This window comes from Gossypium raimondii, chromosome 11 (assembly GCF_025698545.1).
Source record: "Gossypium raimondii isolate GPD5lz chromosome 11, ASM2569854v1, whole genome shotgun sequence".
Taxonomy (NCBI): domain Eukaryota; kingdom Viridiplantae; phylum Streptophyta; class Magnoliopsida; order Malvales; family Malvaceae; genus Gossypium; species Gossypium raimondii.
The window spans coordinates 10,420,449-10,440,001 of record NC_068575.1 but is presented as its reverse complement, the minus strand read 5'-3'; the positions used below and the strand labels follow the sequence as shown (position 1 = coordinate 10,440,001).

Genomic DNA, 19,553 nt, shown 5'->3' with positions numbered 1-19,553 from the left:
TAGCTTGTGAAATTATGCTGTTGCAGTCCACTTCATGGATAATTTAGTTTCCTTTGAGCTGGTGATTGGACATTGCACAGTGGAACGCCAACTCCTTTGAGCAGCGGTGCTGGACATTGCTTCAAAGTAGTGTAATTAAAAACTGTTTTAGAAGACAAGGAGCTTAGATCATATTCAGAGAGCATTGCTTGTATAGTGATAAAAAAAATAAAACCATATATACACACCATATAGCTGACAGATATTGTACAGAAATGTCAGTTGGATGAAACTTTCCCAATGTAAAAATCTCAAATTTTCTTTCTAAAGTTCACACATTGGTATATATATTAAATTTTATCACAACAAAAAAATTGTATATTAAAATATTTAATGATAGATATCAATGGCGAAGCCAACAAATTTTTTGGGACCGAAATTAAATTGTATATTTTACGATAGTAAAATGTAATTTCACCGCTTCAATAATCTATATCTTTATAATTTTAAAAGACTAAATCAAATTTTCATTATTTTTTGGGGCAAAGTGGCACTTTTACTATTATTAATTTAAATTTTTATAAATTATAAAAGGCGTAAATAAAAAAAATTTCATTTTAGGGGGTCGGGTCACTGCCAACCCTTGGTGATAATGAATTTACATTTTAATACTATTAAACATGTACTTTAAATTTATAATTCTAAATTCTTTTATTTAAAGATAGTATAAAAAAATTATGAAAAGAAAAAAGTAACTTCAAATAATAACCAAACCCTCCTCTTTTTCAAAAGTCAGTCAACATCTTTATTTCCCTCTTTATGTAGGAACCACGGTCCAATCTTTTTTAAGAGTTGATGAATCTGCATAATCAGAACAAAGTTTGAGAATATCTTAAATAACCTTCGTAACATGTGAATCAACAGACTCTGCAGAATGTTCAGACTATCAAATATTCCTCATAATTCGACATATAAAATTGAGCACTTCTCCAAGCAGCCTAAAATCTACTTTCCTTCGCCCTTACCGGTTGCCAATGCCACATATTACTTAGCCTAACTGTAAGTGGATAAATAATTCCTCCTATTTTTAAAATAAAAATAAGTGGTGATCGCTAGTCTGAAATATGGCTTCTTTCCTTTTCCACCATAATAATTATAACAATAATTGGGGAAATGATGCCCTTTACAGTAAGATTCAGCAATCAAGTCCTATTTTTAAAATAATACTAACAACTGGGCTACTGACATGGGATACTAAAATCTGGATTTTTACCTAAATATATTAAAAAATTTAAATACGTAAATAGGCTAAATTAATTACTAAAAGCTATTTTTTAATTGTACCTGTTTGATAGGCATGAATCAATTTTTATATTAAAATTTTCTTAATCGCGCCTATCTTCAAAAGAAACAATTTTCTATATTAAATTTTTTCGTTTAATAAAAATATTAATTTTTCCCGGATCAATATATAACCCAGTATAGATATGAAATATTATTAATCCGTATGTTTTATGTTTAGATAGTGGGTCTTTTACAAAAATAATACAAAAAAATAAAAAAATTAAAATAATATATATATTTTTATTTACCAAAATGATACAAAAAAACGAAACAGTAGAAAATGGGATGCCACAGGCGGCACCACTTGTATTATAAGTCCAGCATTCGTCCAGCTGAAGGAGAAGAAGAAGGAGGAGGAGGAGGTGGTGCCGAAAAAAGAGAGAAAGAGAAGAAAAAAATAGAAAAATAAGGTATTTTTTTTAAAAAAAATGGATTATCTTGTTATTATGTTTTTTTGTATAATTTTTATTATTTTTTGTTGTTAGTTTAGTTATTATTGTTAGTTATTAAGATTAATAAAAACTCAAATTGATGATTTTAGTTAGTATTATTATTGTTAGTTTTTATAGGGTTTAGTTATTAATATTATTTTTACTTAGTATTATTGTTAGTAAAAACTAATATTATTATTATGATTAGTTATTAGGATTAGTAAAAACCCTAATTATTATTTTAGTTAGTATGATTGTTAGTTTTTACATTATATTATTGTTAGTTATTATTTTAGTAAAACCCTAATTATTATTGTTAGTTAGTATTATTTTGAGTAAAAACTATTATTATTGTTATTGTGTTAGTTATTAGGATTAGTGGTTAAACGTTGTTCATGTACAAAATGATAACTGAAAAAGTATGAGCTTAAGAATGAAAAATTGCATATTGAAACATTACTTTTCTTTATTTAAGTAAATTATTTACTGTTCGAGAGTGTTTTTTGAGATTTTGTTTTGAATATTGAAGATGGATGATAAGTTTTTTATATGCGTTTATTTCGATGGAACCATCTTGACAACAACTGTTGGATGTATATTTGAATGTCGGCAACAAATAGCAATGAGATTTAATAGAAATGTCTCGTTGGATGATATGAAGGGAATGATTAATGTAAAAATTGTTAGACGTTGTGGGAGAAGGATATCAAAAATTTTCTACAAGTTTCCAGTTTCGACAAATCCGATCAAATTCACCGAAATGGAACTTGTAAACGACAAAGACGAGGAGACAATGATCGCTCTTTACTGTGGGAATGGGAGTGACAAGAATGCACCGATTCACTTCTTTGCTGAGTTAGCCGGTATGGAGCAAAATGAAGATGTCAATGCATATGGTGAAGAACACGGAGCTCAAGAACCGTGGATGGTGGCTCCAATATCGTACGTTGATAGTGAATCGACTATAGGTGGGATCGGTATCGATCTGAATATTACACCCGATATTGATGTGGTTGGTGGTGAAGAAGGAGGTGGTAGCGATCATTGTGATGAAGAGGTCGATAGTGACGGTGATCCTAATATGGACGATATACCTGATGATATTGACGATGAAAGCAGTAATAACGATGAAAATGTTAACGCTTCTTCGATCGGGAACCAGATGTGATGCATTTTGATACACAATAATCCTGGGCCACACATGTCGCTCATAGACCCCGACGCAGCGTATGTAGCTGAGTTCCCGGAGTACCTTGAAATAGTTTATCCTCACCAGTTGTCCGTAAATTCTGATCATGAGGAGTTATTCGTAGGCCAGAGATTCGAAAGTAAAAAAGAGTGCGTACTTGCTATTAAACGGTATTGCATGAACATATCAGTGGATTATAAAGTCACACTGTCTAATCCGACAATATATATTGGGGAGTGTTGGAAGGCAGTGAAAGGCTGCAATTGGCGGGTACGAGCTGCATTCATTAAAAGTTCGCAGATGTAGGAGATACGAAAATTTGTTGGTCCTCATACATGCACATCAACACGTATGACAGAAGATCATGGAAAACTTGATTCGAAAACTATCTGTATGTGTATCATGCCAATGGTGAAGGACATGCCAACCATTAAAGTTTCTGTACTGATTGCCAAAATGCAAGCACGATTCCAATATCGAGTATCATATCGAAAGGCGTGGATAGCTAAACAGATGGTAATGGAGCAATTGTATGGGGATTATGATTCGTCGTATAACGAGCTACAAGAATGAATAGCTGCTATGCGGGAGTATGTACCGGGGACTGTGATTGAGTTATAGACAAGATCTTATTATGGCTCGAACGACCAGTTACAGTCGGGAAAAAAGATTTTCCATCGGATGTTCTGGATGTTTGATCCATGTATGCGGGCATTTCCCTACTGCAAGCCATTTGTGCAGGTGGATGGGACCTGGCTATATGGAAAATATACACAGATCCTACTTCTTGCGGTTGCTCAAGACGGAAATAGAAAAGTGCTTTCGATAGCATTTGCCATCGTAAATAAAGAGAACTTGGAATCTTGGGAATTCTTCCTCACTAACCTGGGGAGGTATGTTATTAGCAACGATAATATTTGCATTATTTCCGATAGAGGGAAATGTTTAATTGCAGCAATTAGGCGTTTCGGTGTGCCATGGAGATTCGTTTACTGCATCCGTCACATTGCATCTAACTTCCATAAATATTATAAGAATGCAGACTGGAAGAGACAAGTCGTGGCAATGGGTAAATGATAACCTTATCTTTTCAATATAAGTTGTAATGTTTTATGTTATCAAGTTACTGGAACTTATCTTTTCTTAATACGTATACAACGTACGAGTTAGAGCCACATATTTTTCGCCAAAGAATGATTCGACTTGAGAGTGACATGGAGGGGCAAACAAACACATCTTTTCGACAATGGTTGGGTACAATGGAGCCGCGGCAATGGGCTCAAAGTTTTGACGAGGGCTTTTGTTATGGTCAAATGACCACAAACTTAGTGGAAGGGGTCAACGCTGTGTTGTTAAAAACACGTCATCCTCCGATTGCATTTGTCTTCTCTGCTACATTCTACAGGTTGGCTACTTTGATGCCAAGAATGGGTCAGCAACAAGTCGACCAGATGGAGGCGGGATACGTGTTTGTCGAAGATGTCAGGGATGCAATGGTTGCAAACCGTCGGATGGCGAGGTCGATGAATGTAGAAATATATTCACGACGTCTGGAAACGTTTCGAGTTAGTGAGACCATCGGTCGTCGACCCGGTATACCACCTAGATCCTATGGAGTTGATATCCGGAACAAACGGTGCGAGTGTAGGAGGTTCGAAACACTTCATTATCCACGTGCACATGTCGTGGCAACGTGTGCTAAAGTGAACCTTAATGTTGAACAATATGTCGATGATGTGTACATGCTCGAGCGCACATTGCGTGTCTAGGAAAATGAGTTCCCCGTCCTGCCTGACCTGTCTACGTGGGAGGTGCCTCCGACGACTTTCGTGTTTCTCTCAGACAGAGGGCTACGTAGGAATCCATTCACCCAGCCCCTTATTACTCAGTACGAGCCCTGATAGTGTTAAACGTGGAGAAAAAAAATTAGGATAACATGATTTATTTCTATATATTACGTATATCATTTTTTAATAGAACCCGTGATTAACAAATAATAATATATTACCATGTTATTAGCCGCATCAGATATGTGAGTATCACTGTTAATCAATGAAGCCATTGTGATGCATGCAACTTCAAAAAAAAATTAGTAAAAAACCCTTATTTTGACCATTTGTTCGTATTTTTTCCCCGGATTTTATTACTTTAAAAAATACTATTTTATAATTTTATTATTTTACATTATTTTAGTACATTATGTTTGAAATTCATTAATTTAGTGTGTTTTTAAATAAATTTAGAAAAATAACCCTTATTTTGGCCCTTTGCTCGTATTTTTTCCTGGATTTAATTACTTTCAATAAAATATATTATATTTTTTATTTTTTATTTTATTTTATTTTAGTACATTATGTTTGAAATAGATTAATTAATTCTGTTTTTTAAAATATTTAGTAAAAATCCTTATTTCGCCCCTTTGTTCGTATTTTCTCCTCGGATTTTATTACTTTAAAAAATATACTATTTTTAATTTTATTATTTTACATTATTTTAGTACATTATGTTTGAAATTTATTAATTTAGTGTGGTTTTAAATAAATTTAATAAAAAACCCTTATTTCGGTCATTTGCTCGTATTTTTTCCCGAATTTTATTACTGTCAATAAAAATATATTATTTTCGTATTTTATTATTTTACATTATTTTAGGTTTTTTGTGGCGCTTTCTCCAAAGCGCCGCTAATGCTTATTTTCAGCAGCGTTTTCCGTAATGCGCCGCTAATGATCGATCGTTAGCGGCGTTTTTTATCTAAACGCCACTAAAAGCCTGTTTTGGTGTAGTGTTACATAACTTACATAAATTAAATAACTTACTTAACTTAAATAACTTACATAATACATAACCTTCTTAACTTACATTATACACAACTTACATAATTAATATTATACACAACTTACATAATGCATTACTTACATAACTTACATTACTTACAGTACTTTACTTACAGTACTTACATAATACATAATACATAATACATAACTTACATAACTTACATAATACATAAAAATATATCATATCATAACTTACATAACTCATTTATGGTTATAACTGGCGTTTTCACTTACCCGTGCAAATTATTGTCAACGTCAGACTTCAAGAATTAAGAAATGGACCGGTCTTGGATGAACTTGTCAAGGGTTATCAAAATGGAGTGGGAAGAACGTAAACGATGAAGTTAAATGGCTCTCTCAAGGTCCAAATCGAGTGGTTAAAAGATATAGTGCGTTCCTCATCAAAGGATTCAGATTTCATACAAAATATCGCGAGAGGTTGAGGAGAACGCAAAATTGGGGAATAGTTGTTAATTCCTCAATTACAAGTTATGCTAGTGCTAGGGACAATAATCCTGTCGAGGGAAATGTGGAATATTTCAGACTTCTTACTGACATAATTGAGTTGGATTACTACGACAAATGGAAAGTTGTCTTATTTTGAGGTGATTGTACTGCTCGTGGAATTAAGCAAGATCAATTTGGTTTTCCAATGGTGAACTTCGCTCGATTGATTCACACAGGACAACAACTGATAGATGAGCCGTATGTATTCTCATCTCAAGTCAAACAAGTTTTTTACTCAAAAGATCCAACTGAAGAGGGTTGGTACGTTGTACTCCGTAACATCCCTAGAGACTTGTTTGACATGGGCAGTGGAAGTAGAGATAACATCGACGACAGATCAGAAACTTTGCCCTTTCCAGAACAAAACTTAAATGATAATATCCCTAGTACTAGTACACAATTTCAATGGGTTCGTCAGGATACGGATGAAGATATTTACGAATAATGACATAGTAAGATTTTACGATTGTTTAATTATATGTAATATCATAATTTAAATCTTGGTCTTATTATATATTTCAACTATTTTATATGTGTTGTTATTGTTGTAAATAGTTATTAAGTTTTCAACTATTTTATGTGTATTGCGATAAAATGCCTAGAAGAAAAATTCAAGGGAAGCATTGTTCAAAATGATCCAAACTCGACTGAAACAAATAGTTTTGAACAACTGACAGTAATTGAATCTTTGAATGTTCCGATTACACCTGAGGATCCTACAGAAGTTCAAAGTAATTTTACATTTAATTTACATGTGCGTTGACTTATAATTGATTTATTTTTCAAATTCTTATATTATAATATATCATTTGTACTGAAAATGGTGGGGACGCAGAGGTCGAGGACGACGCTACTTAGAGATTTATACGAGTTAGATCCAGTCGAGCGTGTCAAGGTATGCAGAAACAGTTTTGGTCAGCCTGTTGGATCAGAAGCTCGACTTTTAGCAGGATACATGGGCATTTTAGCACGAAATGCGAATATGTTGCCTATCAACTACGAGTCATGGCATCAAATTCCCGATAGCAACAAAAACCAAGCCTTCGATAATATTAAGGTAACAAAATGTTAATGTCATCTGTAATGCTTGGGAAATAGTTTGATTTATATTTACTTTATTAACTTGTGTTTTTTGTTTTTTGTAGGCGAGGTTTGCTTTAGAGGTCTCGGATGCTTATGTAAAGAAGGCATTGGGAAAAAGATGAAGAGACCATAAAAGTACTTTGAAGAAATATTATTATAAGACAAAAACAACCCTCAATGAGAAATTGCAAAATGTCCCGCCGGGTATGCTAAGGTACCAATGGGAAGATACGGTTAGATTTTGGCATTCGAAGAAAGGCGAGGTATGACGTACATCCAAACTATTGTAATTATTTTGGTTTATAGTATTTACTATTTACGTACTAAAAATTTCATAACGTAGGATCGTGAACGAGTTTGAAAAGCAGCAGGCAAAAACAAAAATTCACTCACACAGCCGGGTCGAGAAGTTTTGCATGTATAGCTGATGCGGAGGTATTTTTAATTTTTTAATATTGTCAAATATGTATAACTTTCCATTAAATAATATTTTTACTACTATATTGTAGGAACGATCGTCCGGTCAAAAAGTTGGACGCCTTCAACTTTTTGAAATTACACATAGGAAGAAAGATGGATCTGCTATGACTCCTGAAGCTGGTGAAATTATGGTACGTTTACTTAATACGATTTGACTTGTTTTAGATATGTATAGTGTTTATTTTCTAATGGTTTAATTCATTGCTTGTAATGCGACTATTGTTATGTTGCATTTGTTTTTTTTTAATATATATTGCGTTCCTAACTATGTGATTTATTTATTAGGAAAAACTAAAGGATAAAAAGGCGGAGTACGAAGCGATTGCTTCTAGTGATAGTTCTGTTCATCCTGAAGACATTGACAATCGGATTATTACTGAAGTTTTGGGTCCTGAAAGGTATGGTCGGGTTCGATTTCAAGGATATTTTGTTAGCCCAACCCAATATTTTGGATCCAGCTCGCAGCAATCACTACACCAAAACAGATTTTTAGCGGCATTTTTAGAGGCGGTTGGACAAAAAACACCGCTAAAGCTCGAGAATTAGCGGCGATTCCATCAAAGCGCCGCTAAAATTAAGAATTAGCGGCGTTTTTGTACAACGCCGCCAAAAAATAAGCCCAACGGCATCGTTTTGTGACCTTTTCGGGCTTTAGTGGCGTTTTTGCGCTCGCGTCGCTAAATACTCGGTGCCTATAGTGGCGCGTGAATGATAAACGCCGCAGAGATATTAAAGCAGAACGCAGGGTTCGGTGTTGATCAATTGTTGCTTTAGCGGCACTAATCTAGAAAAGCCGCCAAAGATCAGTATTAACGGCACTTATATAGTAAACGCCACAGAAAGTTAACCAAAATGCATCGTTTGACCTCGAGGTATAGTGGCATTTAGCAGCGCTTTAGTTACAACGCCACTAAAGATCTTCATTAGCGGCGATTTCACCATAGCGCCGCAAAAGATGTTAAAACTAAACGCAGCGTTCGGTGTTCATCAATTGTGGCTTTAGCGGCGCAAACATAAAAACACCGCTAAAAATCGATATTAACGGCGCTTACCGGATAAACGCCGCAGAAAGCTAACCAAAACGCATCGTTTGGCCTTGATGTATGGTGGCATTCAGCGACGCTTTTAACTGAACGCCACTAAAGATCTTCATTAACAGCGTTTTCGTTAAAACGCCGCCGAGTCTGTTAAAACTAAATGCAGCGTTTGGTTTTAATCAATTGCGATTCTAGCGGCGCTAATAAAAATCACCGCGAAAGATCAGAATTAACGGCGCTTAACGAATAAACGCCGCAGAAAGTTAACCAAAACGCATCGTTTGGCCTTGATTTATGGTGGCATTTAGCGGCGCTTTAAACCGAACGCCACTAAAGATCTTGAAAACGCCGCAAAATATGTTAAAACTAAACGCAGCGTTCGGTTTTGATCAATTCTGGATTTCGCGGCGCTAATTGAAAAACGCCGCTAAAGATCTGTATTAACGACATTTAACTAGTAAACGCTTCAAAAAGTTAACCAAAACGCATCGTTTGGCCGTGAGGTATAGTGGCATTTAGTGGTGCTTTGCCTAAAAACGCCACTAGAGATGTTAAAACTAAATGCAGCGTTCGTTGTTGATCATTGTGGCATTCGCGGCGCTAACATAAAATTGCCGCTAAATGTCGGTATTAACAGCGCTTGACAAAAAAATGCCGCAAGTATTTAACCAAAGCGCATCGTTTTGGCGGAGAGGTATATGGTCATTAGTGGCGCTTTTATTAAAAACACCACTAAAGATCATCATTAGCGGCACACTTTTATAAACGCCGCAACAACAGTAAGTAAAATGACGTTGTTTTTGTTCTTTCGTGGCGTTTAATTTATAAACGCCGCAATAAAATTATTGTATTTTTCCAATCTAGGATTTAGAATTTAAGATTTAATGTTAATGGATTAGAGTTTTAGGGTCTATGATATACTGTTTAGGATTTTGGGTTAGAAATCTAAGATTTGGGGTTTAAGGATACTGTTTGAAAATTAAAGAATAACATTTGGTATTTACGGGATTCATGCGATTTTGTACTACGTACACCGATATTATATATTAAATATAAGAATATAAATTATATATTTCGTACTACACTAACATTGGCCACACCCGAATTTCCAGAGATATGGTTTAAGGTTTACAGTTTATTTGAAGTTTAGGGTTTGGGTTTTATGGTTTAAGGATTTAGGGTATATTTGGGGATTGTATTTTGGGGTTTGGTATATATTGTTGTTAATTTGTGGTTTACGGGTTTAATGTTAGTAGTTTAAGGTTTAAGATTTATGGTTAAGGTTTACGGCATATTGAGGACTTGGATTTTAGGGTTTAGTAGTTTAGTGTTTTATGGTTTATGAGTTTTATGTTTATGGTTTAGGGTTTAGAGCTTACGATTTACGATTGAGGGTTTTGTGTTTAATCTTGGATTTTTATTTAGAATATAAATTAATGTAAATAAGATTATAAATATAATCTATTATTTTTAAGGAAAAAACATCAAAATGTGTTAATCCCAAAAGCATACATGAACAATATTGGTTTAATGTTCAATTGTATACATTAACTTATAATTAAATTGATCCATATCTTGTAAAATATTAACACAATTCTCTATCAAATTAACATCATTTTTAATTTATATATTGTTTTTATACATAAATATTTATATTTATTCAATATAAAAATATATTGATTCGCATATATTTTTAAATTGTGTATTTATTTTTAAAGGATGCATTATTCTCTTTTTTATTACATAATATTTTCTATTGTAGATATAATTTTAAATAAATTAAAAACATTTTTAAAATTTGTTGAATTTTGAAATATTTATTAGGCATTAGCGGCGTTTATCTGAAACAAGCCGCAAAAGTAATTTCAATTTAGCACAAAATGGCATCGTATTTTCTGGTTTTTGTAGTGGCAGTGGCGGTGCTTAGCAGAAACGCCGCAATAGGTGTGGTATTAGCGGCGCAATTTGTGAAAACGCCGCAAACATTATTGAAGAGTTGGCAAAACAGCGTCGTTTTCGACATGTTATTAGCGGCGTTTTATTTTAAAACGCCACAAAGTTTTGCAAACTGTTTTCGAAATGACTTCGATTTAGCTTAGAGAGGTTGCGTAACGACCGCATTTTGTTTAGGGTTTACTGGCGTTTTACCTATAAACGCCACAAATGGATTAAGTTGTAGACGAAAACGGCGTCGTTTACTCTCCAGCCATATGATTCCCACACTAAAACCCGAAATCCCAAATTTTCCCCATTTCCCCCATTTCCAGATTAATTTCCAATTATCCCTAACCCCAAACCCTTTCAATTTGCGCCATTTGAAAAATCGACCATCACATCCGCCGTTGTCTTTGTCCAGGCCGACCACCTGCTGCGCAAACATCAGAAGCTCGAGCATCTCCATCACCGTTGGACTACTACGGCCGTCGTCATCGGTTAGTTTCTAGTCGGGCATTCATGTGTCATTTTAGAGAATCCTGTCGATGCACAAATAATGGGTTTTTGGCATGCTATAATTCTCTTTGTTCCTTGCTGCTGCTTCTTGATTTTAGCGGTTTCCTGGCTTGATTTTCTTCAATTTCTTGCTGATTTTGATTTTGTGTTATGTGGTATTTTGGGTGGCTGCTAAGAAATGAGATGATAGACCATTATTTTGAACTTGATAATTTCTTTAATCTTTATTAGAGTTTGTTGAACAGAATCAGTAATATTGGTGAAGATTATGTTATGTTGTTAGCAGCAGTTTATCATCTATTTAGTTGTATATAAATTCATTCTTCTGGATCAAGCTATTTGCTCAATTTGTTATAAGAAATCAGAGTCTATTGTTTTAAAGTTATTGTGTTTTTTTGTGAGATTCTTTCAATTTTAAAATCTAAAGAGCTTTGGGATTGTTTTAAAGCAATAACACCGAAACACTGGTAGAAACAAAGAGAAACGTTGATGTGCTGGGATTTGCTTTCAAATATATATAAAAGAAATAATAGTCTGTAAAGCTTGTTTTTGGGGGGGCTAATATATAAAGCCTGTTGTTTTTTGCCTTTAAATTTTCTTTTTTTGGTCAGTGTTTTTTTCCTTAAAATTTAAGCTTGAATTATTTACATGAGCATTGAGCAGTCATGAAGATAGAAACCTTAATAATTTATTATTTATTTACAGAAAAATGCAAAGCTGTAAATGTCTGTCCAATAATTTTTCCTGCTAGAACTTGGTGCCACTAACTAGCTGACAATTCCTTCAAAACCCAATCATTCATATGTTTATATATATAGATTTTACGTTGATAATTTTCCTTCTAGAACTTGATATGTCAATCAAGAGCTTTATAATTAGTCTTCAATTTAATCGAAAAAGCTTGCGTACACATATTACTTCTGGCGTAATAAACTTTTTGAATACATCATCATACATAAGCTAAGATGGAACATAATCAGTTAAAACAACACAAATATATATATACGTATTAGTCTTTTCTTTTTCCACCACCAATTTGTTTTCATTTGTACTGTTTTCATTTCTACTTTTTCCTTTTATTAAAATTCTGGTTTGGTGTTTTTTGGGTACTAATTTAGTTGTGTTTTTTGTTTCGCAGCCGTCTGCTCTGATATTTGGAAAATTTGAGGTATTTATTCATATATTTCCATAGATTGTTTTATTAAAAAAACACCTCTAAATTTTTAAATTTCGTATTTGGTTATATGTTTGCTTTTATAGTTTACTTATGATTTTCGAGTTTTCAAATGGGTTTTGATTAATATTTTTGTTTTTAAACAAGTGGTATCGGTTTTACATGACCAATTTTTGCGTTATATATTTGTATCCCAATTTATGCGTAATTTTGCAGCCTATTACATAATTTAATAATTCTAAATCATAATTTTATTTTCTCCCCATATTATGTACCCAAGCAAAAGCAATTACACAAATTGATCGATTAGTTTATTCGGTTTAATGTGAATTATTTATGGGTTTACGATTTTATGACAATGAATTATCAATTTTACTTCTAATTTAATAAATTATCGCCGTTAGATGTGACTTGCATACTTTAATGTATGTGTTTAATTATCTTTTAAATACAATAAAGTCATCGATTAATTGATTCAATGTCAATGAATTACCCATTTATAATACATACATTACATAACTTATTAATATATTTATGGATAAATGATACATAACTTACATAACTTATTAATACATATCATTTTTAATACATAACTTATATAATACGACATAACTTGTTAATATATATATTTTAAAATGATACATAACTTACATAACTTATTAATACATAACTTATATAATACATAACTTACATAATACGACATAACTTATTAATATATTTATGGATAAATGATACAAAACTTACATAACTTATTAATACTTAACATTTTAATACATAACTTACATAATACGACATAACTTATTAATATATATATTTTAAAATGATACATAACTTACATAACTTATTAATACATAACTTATATAATACATAACTTACATAATACGACATAACTTATTAATATATTTATGGATAAATGATGCATAACTTACATAACTTATTAATACATAACATTTTAATACATAACTTACATAATACGACATAACTTATTAATATATATATTTTAAAATGATACATAACTTACATAACTTATTAATACATAACTTATATAATACATAACTTACATAATACGACATAACTTATTAATATATTTATGGATAAATGATACATAACTTACATAACTTATTAATACATAACATTTTAATACATAACTTACATAATACGACATAACTTATTAATATATATATTTTAAAATGATACATAACTTACATAACTTATTAATACATAACTTATATAATACATAACTTACATAATACTGACATAACTTATTAATATATTTATGGATAAATGATACATAACTTACATAACTTATTAATACATAACATTTTTAATACATAACTTACATAATACGACATAATAACATAAATATATATCATATGATAACTTAGATAGTGAAATAATACCAATGAAGTTAACAACTTACTCTTGTAATTTCTGCTGAAAATCAGACTTGCAAGAATTAAGAAATGGACCGGTCTTGGATGAATTTGTCAAGGGTAAGCAACGAATACAAACTTTTTTGAATTTTGCATTTCAATAAATTAAATAACTTACATAACTTACATAAATTAAATAAATTACATAACTTACATTACATAATACATAAAAATATATCATATCACAAATTTCTGTATTTCATTTATGGTTATAACTGGCGTTTTAACTTATCCGTGCCAATTATTGTCAACGTCAGACTTCAATAATTAAGAAATGGACCGGTCTTGGATGAATTTGTCAAGGGTTAGCAACGGTTATCGAAATAGAGTACAGTATTTTCTAAAATTTGCATTTCAATATGCAAGCCAAGAGAACATGATTCTTTGCCCATGTAAGAAGTGCGTCAACATAAATTGGCATTATCGTGAGGTTGTATATGAGCATCTAATTGTTGATGGGTTTGTTCGGGGTTATAAACAATGATTATTTCATGGAGAATGCCCGTCTAGTACTTCCTTTTCAGCGATGGATGTATCTTATCCTGGTACTGCTTACCATCAGTCTGATAGAGGGGATGACATGGAAGGTATGTTGCGGGATGCATTTAATATCCACAATCATGGTGTCCAGTCGTTCCCAGCGGACTTGGCAGCTTCTGATGATTGTAATATTGGGAGAAATGCTTTTACCGAGCCGGGAAGTAGTGTACCTCATGAAGAGCCGAATGAAGAAGCGGCGAAGTTCTACACGCTACTTAATGACATGAACGAAGAACTGTATGAGGGATCAAAATTTTCAAAAATGTCTTTCTGTGTTCGTCTTTTTCAATTAAAATGTTTGGGAGGGTGGACTGGAAACTCTTTGACAATGCTGTTAGAGTTTTTGAGAGAAATGTTTTCCGTTTGCAAAAATCTCTCAGTCATGCAAAGATATGAAGAAAATGATAAAAGATTTAGGCCTTGGGTACAACAAAATCCATAGTTTCCCAAATGATTGCATGTTGTATTGGGGTGATCGAAAAAACCAACAGTGATGTCATGTATGCGGTCAATCCCGTTGGATTAGTAGAAACACAGAAGATGGGAAGGACGATGAAAATGATGCACAGTCGAGAAAGAAGCCAGTCAAGATTTTGCGGTATTTTCCCCTGATACCAAGGCTTCAAAGGCTTTTCACGTCGTCCAAGACAGCGGAGTCAATGACGTGGCACCATGATGGACGAACCGATGATGGATTACTAAGGTATCCGGCAGATTCTTTAGCTTGGAAATCATTTGACAATAAATTTCCAGGCTTTGCAAGCGATCCTAGGAGTGTGAGGCTTGGGCTAGCATCTGATGGATTTAATCCTTTCAAGATCATGAGCACTGCGTATAGTACTTGGCCAGTAGTGCTTGTTATTTACAATCTGCCTCCGTGGATTTGCATGAAGCAATCTTCCCTTATCTTATCTATGATTATCCCTGGTGAGAAAGGGCCCGGGAATGATATCGACATTTATTTACAACCACTTATTGAAGAGTTAAAACAATTATGGGCAGGTGTCGAGACATATGATGTGCTGAGAAAGGTGAACTTTAATTTACGTGCGGCTTTGATGTGGACCATTAATGACTTTCCCGCTTATGCCAATTTATCCGGTTGGAGTACCAAGGGTCGTTATGCGTGTCCTTGTTGTGCTGCACAAACATGTTCCTAATGGTTGTACAATGGGAAGAAGTTTTCTTACATGGGGCATCGTCGGCAGTTACCGGAAAATCATAGATTTAGATTTCAGAGTTCTGTATTTGACGGCACTGAAGAGTTCAGAGAAGCTCCTTCCCAGACCAGTGGCTCTAAAATCTTGTTCATGTTGGAAGATATGAATTTCATTTATGGGAAGATGAACCAACCGCCAAACACGCAAAGAAATAAAAGATCAAATGATGAAGCTGATGATGACTCCGACGAAGAGGACAATCCGAATGAGGCGGACTTGTGGAAAAAAAGAAGTATTTTTTTTTAGTTGCCTTATTGGGAGCATCACATTTTACGACACAATCTTGATGTTATGCACATTGAGAAAAATGTCTGCGGGAACATTATGGGTACAATTTTGAATGTCGACGGAAAATCAAAAGACAATCTTCAAAGTCGACTTGATTTAGTCCAAATGGGAATTCGGCCTGATCTTCATCCCAATCCACTTCCGAATGGAAAATATCGGTTGCCGCCTTCTATTTTCTCAATGTCTAAGACGGAGAAAGAACTGTTTTGTATGGTGCTGAAGGATATGAAGGTTCCAGATGCGTATGCATCAAATATATCTCGATGTGTTAGTGTTAAAGATCAAAGATTATATTCGCTAAAATCACATGACTATCACATCTTGATGCAAGATTTACTGCCAATTGCTCTACGGTGTTGTATGCCCAAGAAGGTGACGTCTTGTATCATTGAACTATCCAACATAATGAAAGCTATTTGTGGCAAATTTTTGGATGTTCAAGAACTTCAGAAGTTACAGGATCGAGCCGCTTTGACTTTATGCAACATGGAGATTATCTTCCCATATTCCTTCTTCACCATTATGGTTTACTTGATAATCCATCTCCCGCACGAAGCAATTCTTGGCGGACCCGTTTTCTATCGATGGATGTATCCCATAGAAAGGTGTTAATTAAAATTTTTAAAATTTTCCTTCATTCACCTCTATGCCTTTAGTTACAACTTTTGATAATGTTGTATATTGTGTTTAGGTTCCTATCCAAATTAAAGTCTTACTGCCGCAACAAGCGATATCCAGAAGGATCGATTCTTTGAAGGCTACTTAGCGAAGGAATGTATGACCTACGCTCAAGATATTTGGAAGATGTCGAAACAAGGTTGAACAGACCAAATAGGAATGCTGGACTCACGGACTATAACTTAGCCGACACTTATTTGTTCCAAAGTTTTGGAGAACCAATCGGCAAAGTTGAAATTGCAGAATTAGAACATTTATCGTGGGTACAAGCACATCGATATGTTCTGTTTCACCACGAATCATTGGAACCTTTACGGAAGTAAGTTCTACAAATTTTATAAATATTTATCAAACTAAAAATTGTTTATCTTCTAACAAAGATCACATTTTTTTAACATAGTGAGTACAAACAAATATTGAGATCTCGTTCGCGCTCCCGAAGAACACAACATCGAGATATCAATAAGTTGTTTACAGAATCTTTTTATGAATGGTTAAGCCAAACGGTATGCAGTTGGAGCTTCCGCTTACAAATAATAATGCTTTCTCATAACATTTTTAATTACTTAGTTTACTTTTCATTCAATAGGTTTGGAGTGGGAAGAACGTAAACGTCAATTAAACATTTAAGTGGTAAATAAAGTTCTAAATCCCAAAACAGTCCAAAAAAATCACAGTAATGGACAGACAATAGAACGTGAGAAAAAAAAACGTGAAAAGTGGGAAACAAAACCTTTTAATTTAATTAATATTTTTTTAAAATAAAATAAAACAAAACAAAAATAAAATCCCACCGAACCCACTAATCCAACGGCATAAACAAAACAAATTATCGTCATATCACTCATGAAGGGACTCAAACCTCAAACCTACTAAAACAGATTCTGAATTATATGACAAAAGTCTAACAAATCATCTATATGAATTTATGGAGTGTTACATTTAAATATGATTTTTTTATCAAATAATCTTAATTTACCAAAATTCTTATTCATAAATGCGATAAATCTTTATAAATAAATTACAAATTTAATAATATAATAAACCATAAAAAATGTATTAGTCAGTTCAAAAGTTGTACTGAACTCGTGTTTTTATAAATATAGATAATATAAGATTATTATATTTATGTAGTAATAAGTTTTTGACATCTTATAAACTAATAATTAAACATATATAATTGTAACACGATAGAATTATATAGGGGAAGAGTGCGAAGTTTACTACAGGAGTTTTGCATGATTGCATCTATCTTTTTCTATTGCTTTGAATTGAGCTTGGTTTGGTCGACGTTTCCTAGTGGGTGATCTTTCTAATCCTATAGTGGGAATCAGCCAATGTTGACTCCTTTTTTGTTGCTATCTAGATTTAAAGACCAAAGGTAACACGCTACCAAGGGGTTTGGAAAATTTTCAATCCATGAATGAAGCTACAGTTGTACGATCTACTTCTATAAATGGACGACCTTCTTGATAATTTCATCTACTCACAACTCTTTTTTTCTGTCCAACAAGTCTCTCCAATGGTGGGTGAAGCAAAGTTGATAGAAAATAGGGTGGAAAAACCCGTCTCCACAGATGGTTTATTTCGTTTTATTAAATCAGTCATTTCCGATGAACAACAAGAAGAAACAGGCCCATTTTACGTGCTGGATTTGGGTGCTACGAGGTCCCTAGTCGAGACATGGTTCCATAATCTTCCCATGGTTCAACCTTTCTATGCAGTCAAATCCAACCCTAACCCCGCTTTCCTCAAAGAAATGGCAGCTCTCGGCACCGGCTTTGACTGTGCAAGCCTTCCTGAGATTGAAACCATTTTATCGCTTGGGGTTTCGCCTGATCGAATCGTTTTCGCAAACACATGCAAACCCGAGTCTCACATCAAGTATGCAGCTAAAGTTGGCGTTAACTTAGCCACTTTCGACTCCAACTGTGAGCTCGAAAAGATAAAGAAGTGGCACCCGAAATGTGAACTGTTGATCCGAATCAAAGTCCCGGAAGCCAGTGGTTCAGCATTCATGTTCGGTTCCAAATTCGGTGCACTCCCTGAGGAAATTGTTCCCCTTCTGAAAGCTGCTCAAGAAGCGAAGCTCCAAGTTGTCGGAGTCTCGTTTCATATTGGGACTGGAGCAATTAACTTCCATTCAATCCAAGGTGCCATCGAAGCAGCTAAAACAACGTTCGACTTTGCAGCTCAACTTGGGCTACCTAAAATGCATATCTTAGACATCGGTGGAGGCTTCACATCAGGTCCAAAGTTTACCGATGCAGCCTCCGCCGTGAAAGTTGCTTTACAAAAATATTTCCCTGGTGAGCTAGCTGATAGTAGCTTAAAAATCATTGCGGAACCTGGTTACTTCTTTGCTAATTCGCCATTTACATTAGCGACAAGCATAATAGGGAAACGAGAAAGGGGAGACGTTAAAGAGTACTGGATTAACGACGGAGTTTGGGGGTCTATGAACATTTTGAAGGACGATCATGACGAAGTGATTTGCACTCCCCTCACCATAAAAAATCCCACATGCGAAGGGCTGAAAACATGGAATTCTACAGTTTTTGGACCAACATGTGATCCAAATGATATAGTTTTGAAGGGTTTCAAATTGCCAGAACTAGACGTGAATGATTGGTTGGTATTTCAGAACATGGGGGCTTATACTTCATCACGTGGGAACGATTTCAATGGCTTCAAAACCTCAGCTATTCCAACTTATATCCTGGTTCTTATGCCACCCCTAAGACAAGAAAAATAAGTGGTTTGGGCTAATTTGCTTGCCAACTCATATCTTCTAGCAATCATGACACGATCAAAGATAATTTAGCTTATGAAATAATGTCATATCTTGCTACAAGATCCATTCAAGCAATAAGTTCTTTAATTAA

The 19,553-nt window shown here is 33.9% G+C and overlaps 1 protein-coding gene across 1 annotated transcript; it reads left to right on the top strand.

The window, feature by feature from the left end:
• Positions 1-18,147: 18,147 nt before the first annotated feature.
• LOC105804704 (ornithine decarboxylase 1B, chloroplastic) lies at positions 18,148-19,553 on the top strand. The gene has a single exon (XM_012637410.2). It carries the CDS (start codon positions 18,191-18,193, stop codon positions 19,421-19,423), a length of 1,233 nt encoding a protein of 410 aa, XP_012492864.2. The 5' UTR covers positions 18,148-18,190; the 3' UTR covers positions 19,424-19,553.

What these genes read in the sequence shown, in the direction of transcription:
- LOC105804704 (XM_012637410.2), top strand. Translation starts at nt 18,191, where the DNA reads ATGGTGGGTGAAGCAAAGTTGATAGAAAATAGGGTGGAAAAACCCGTC.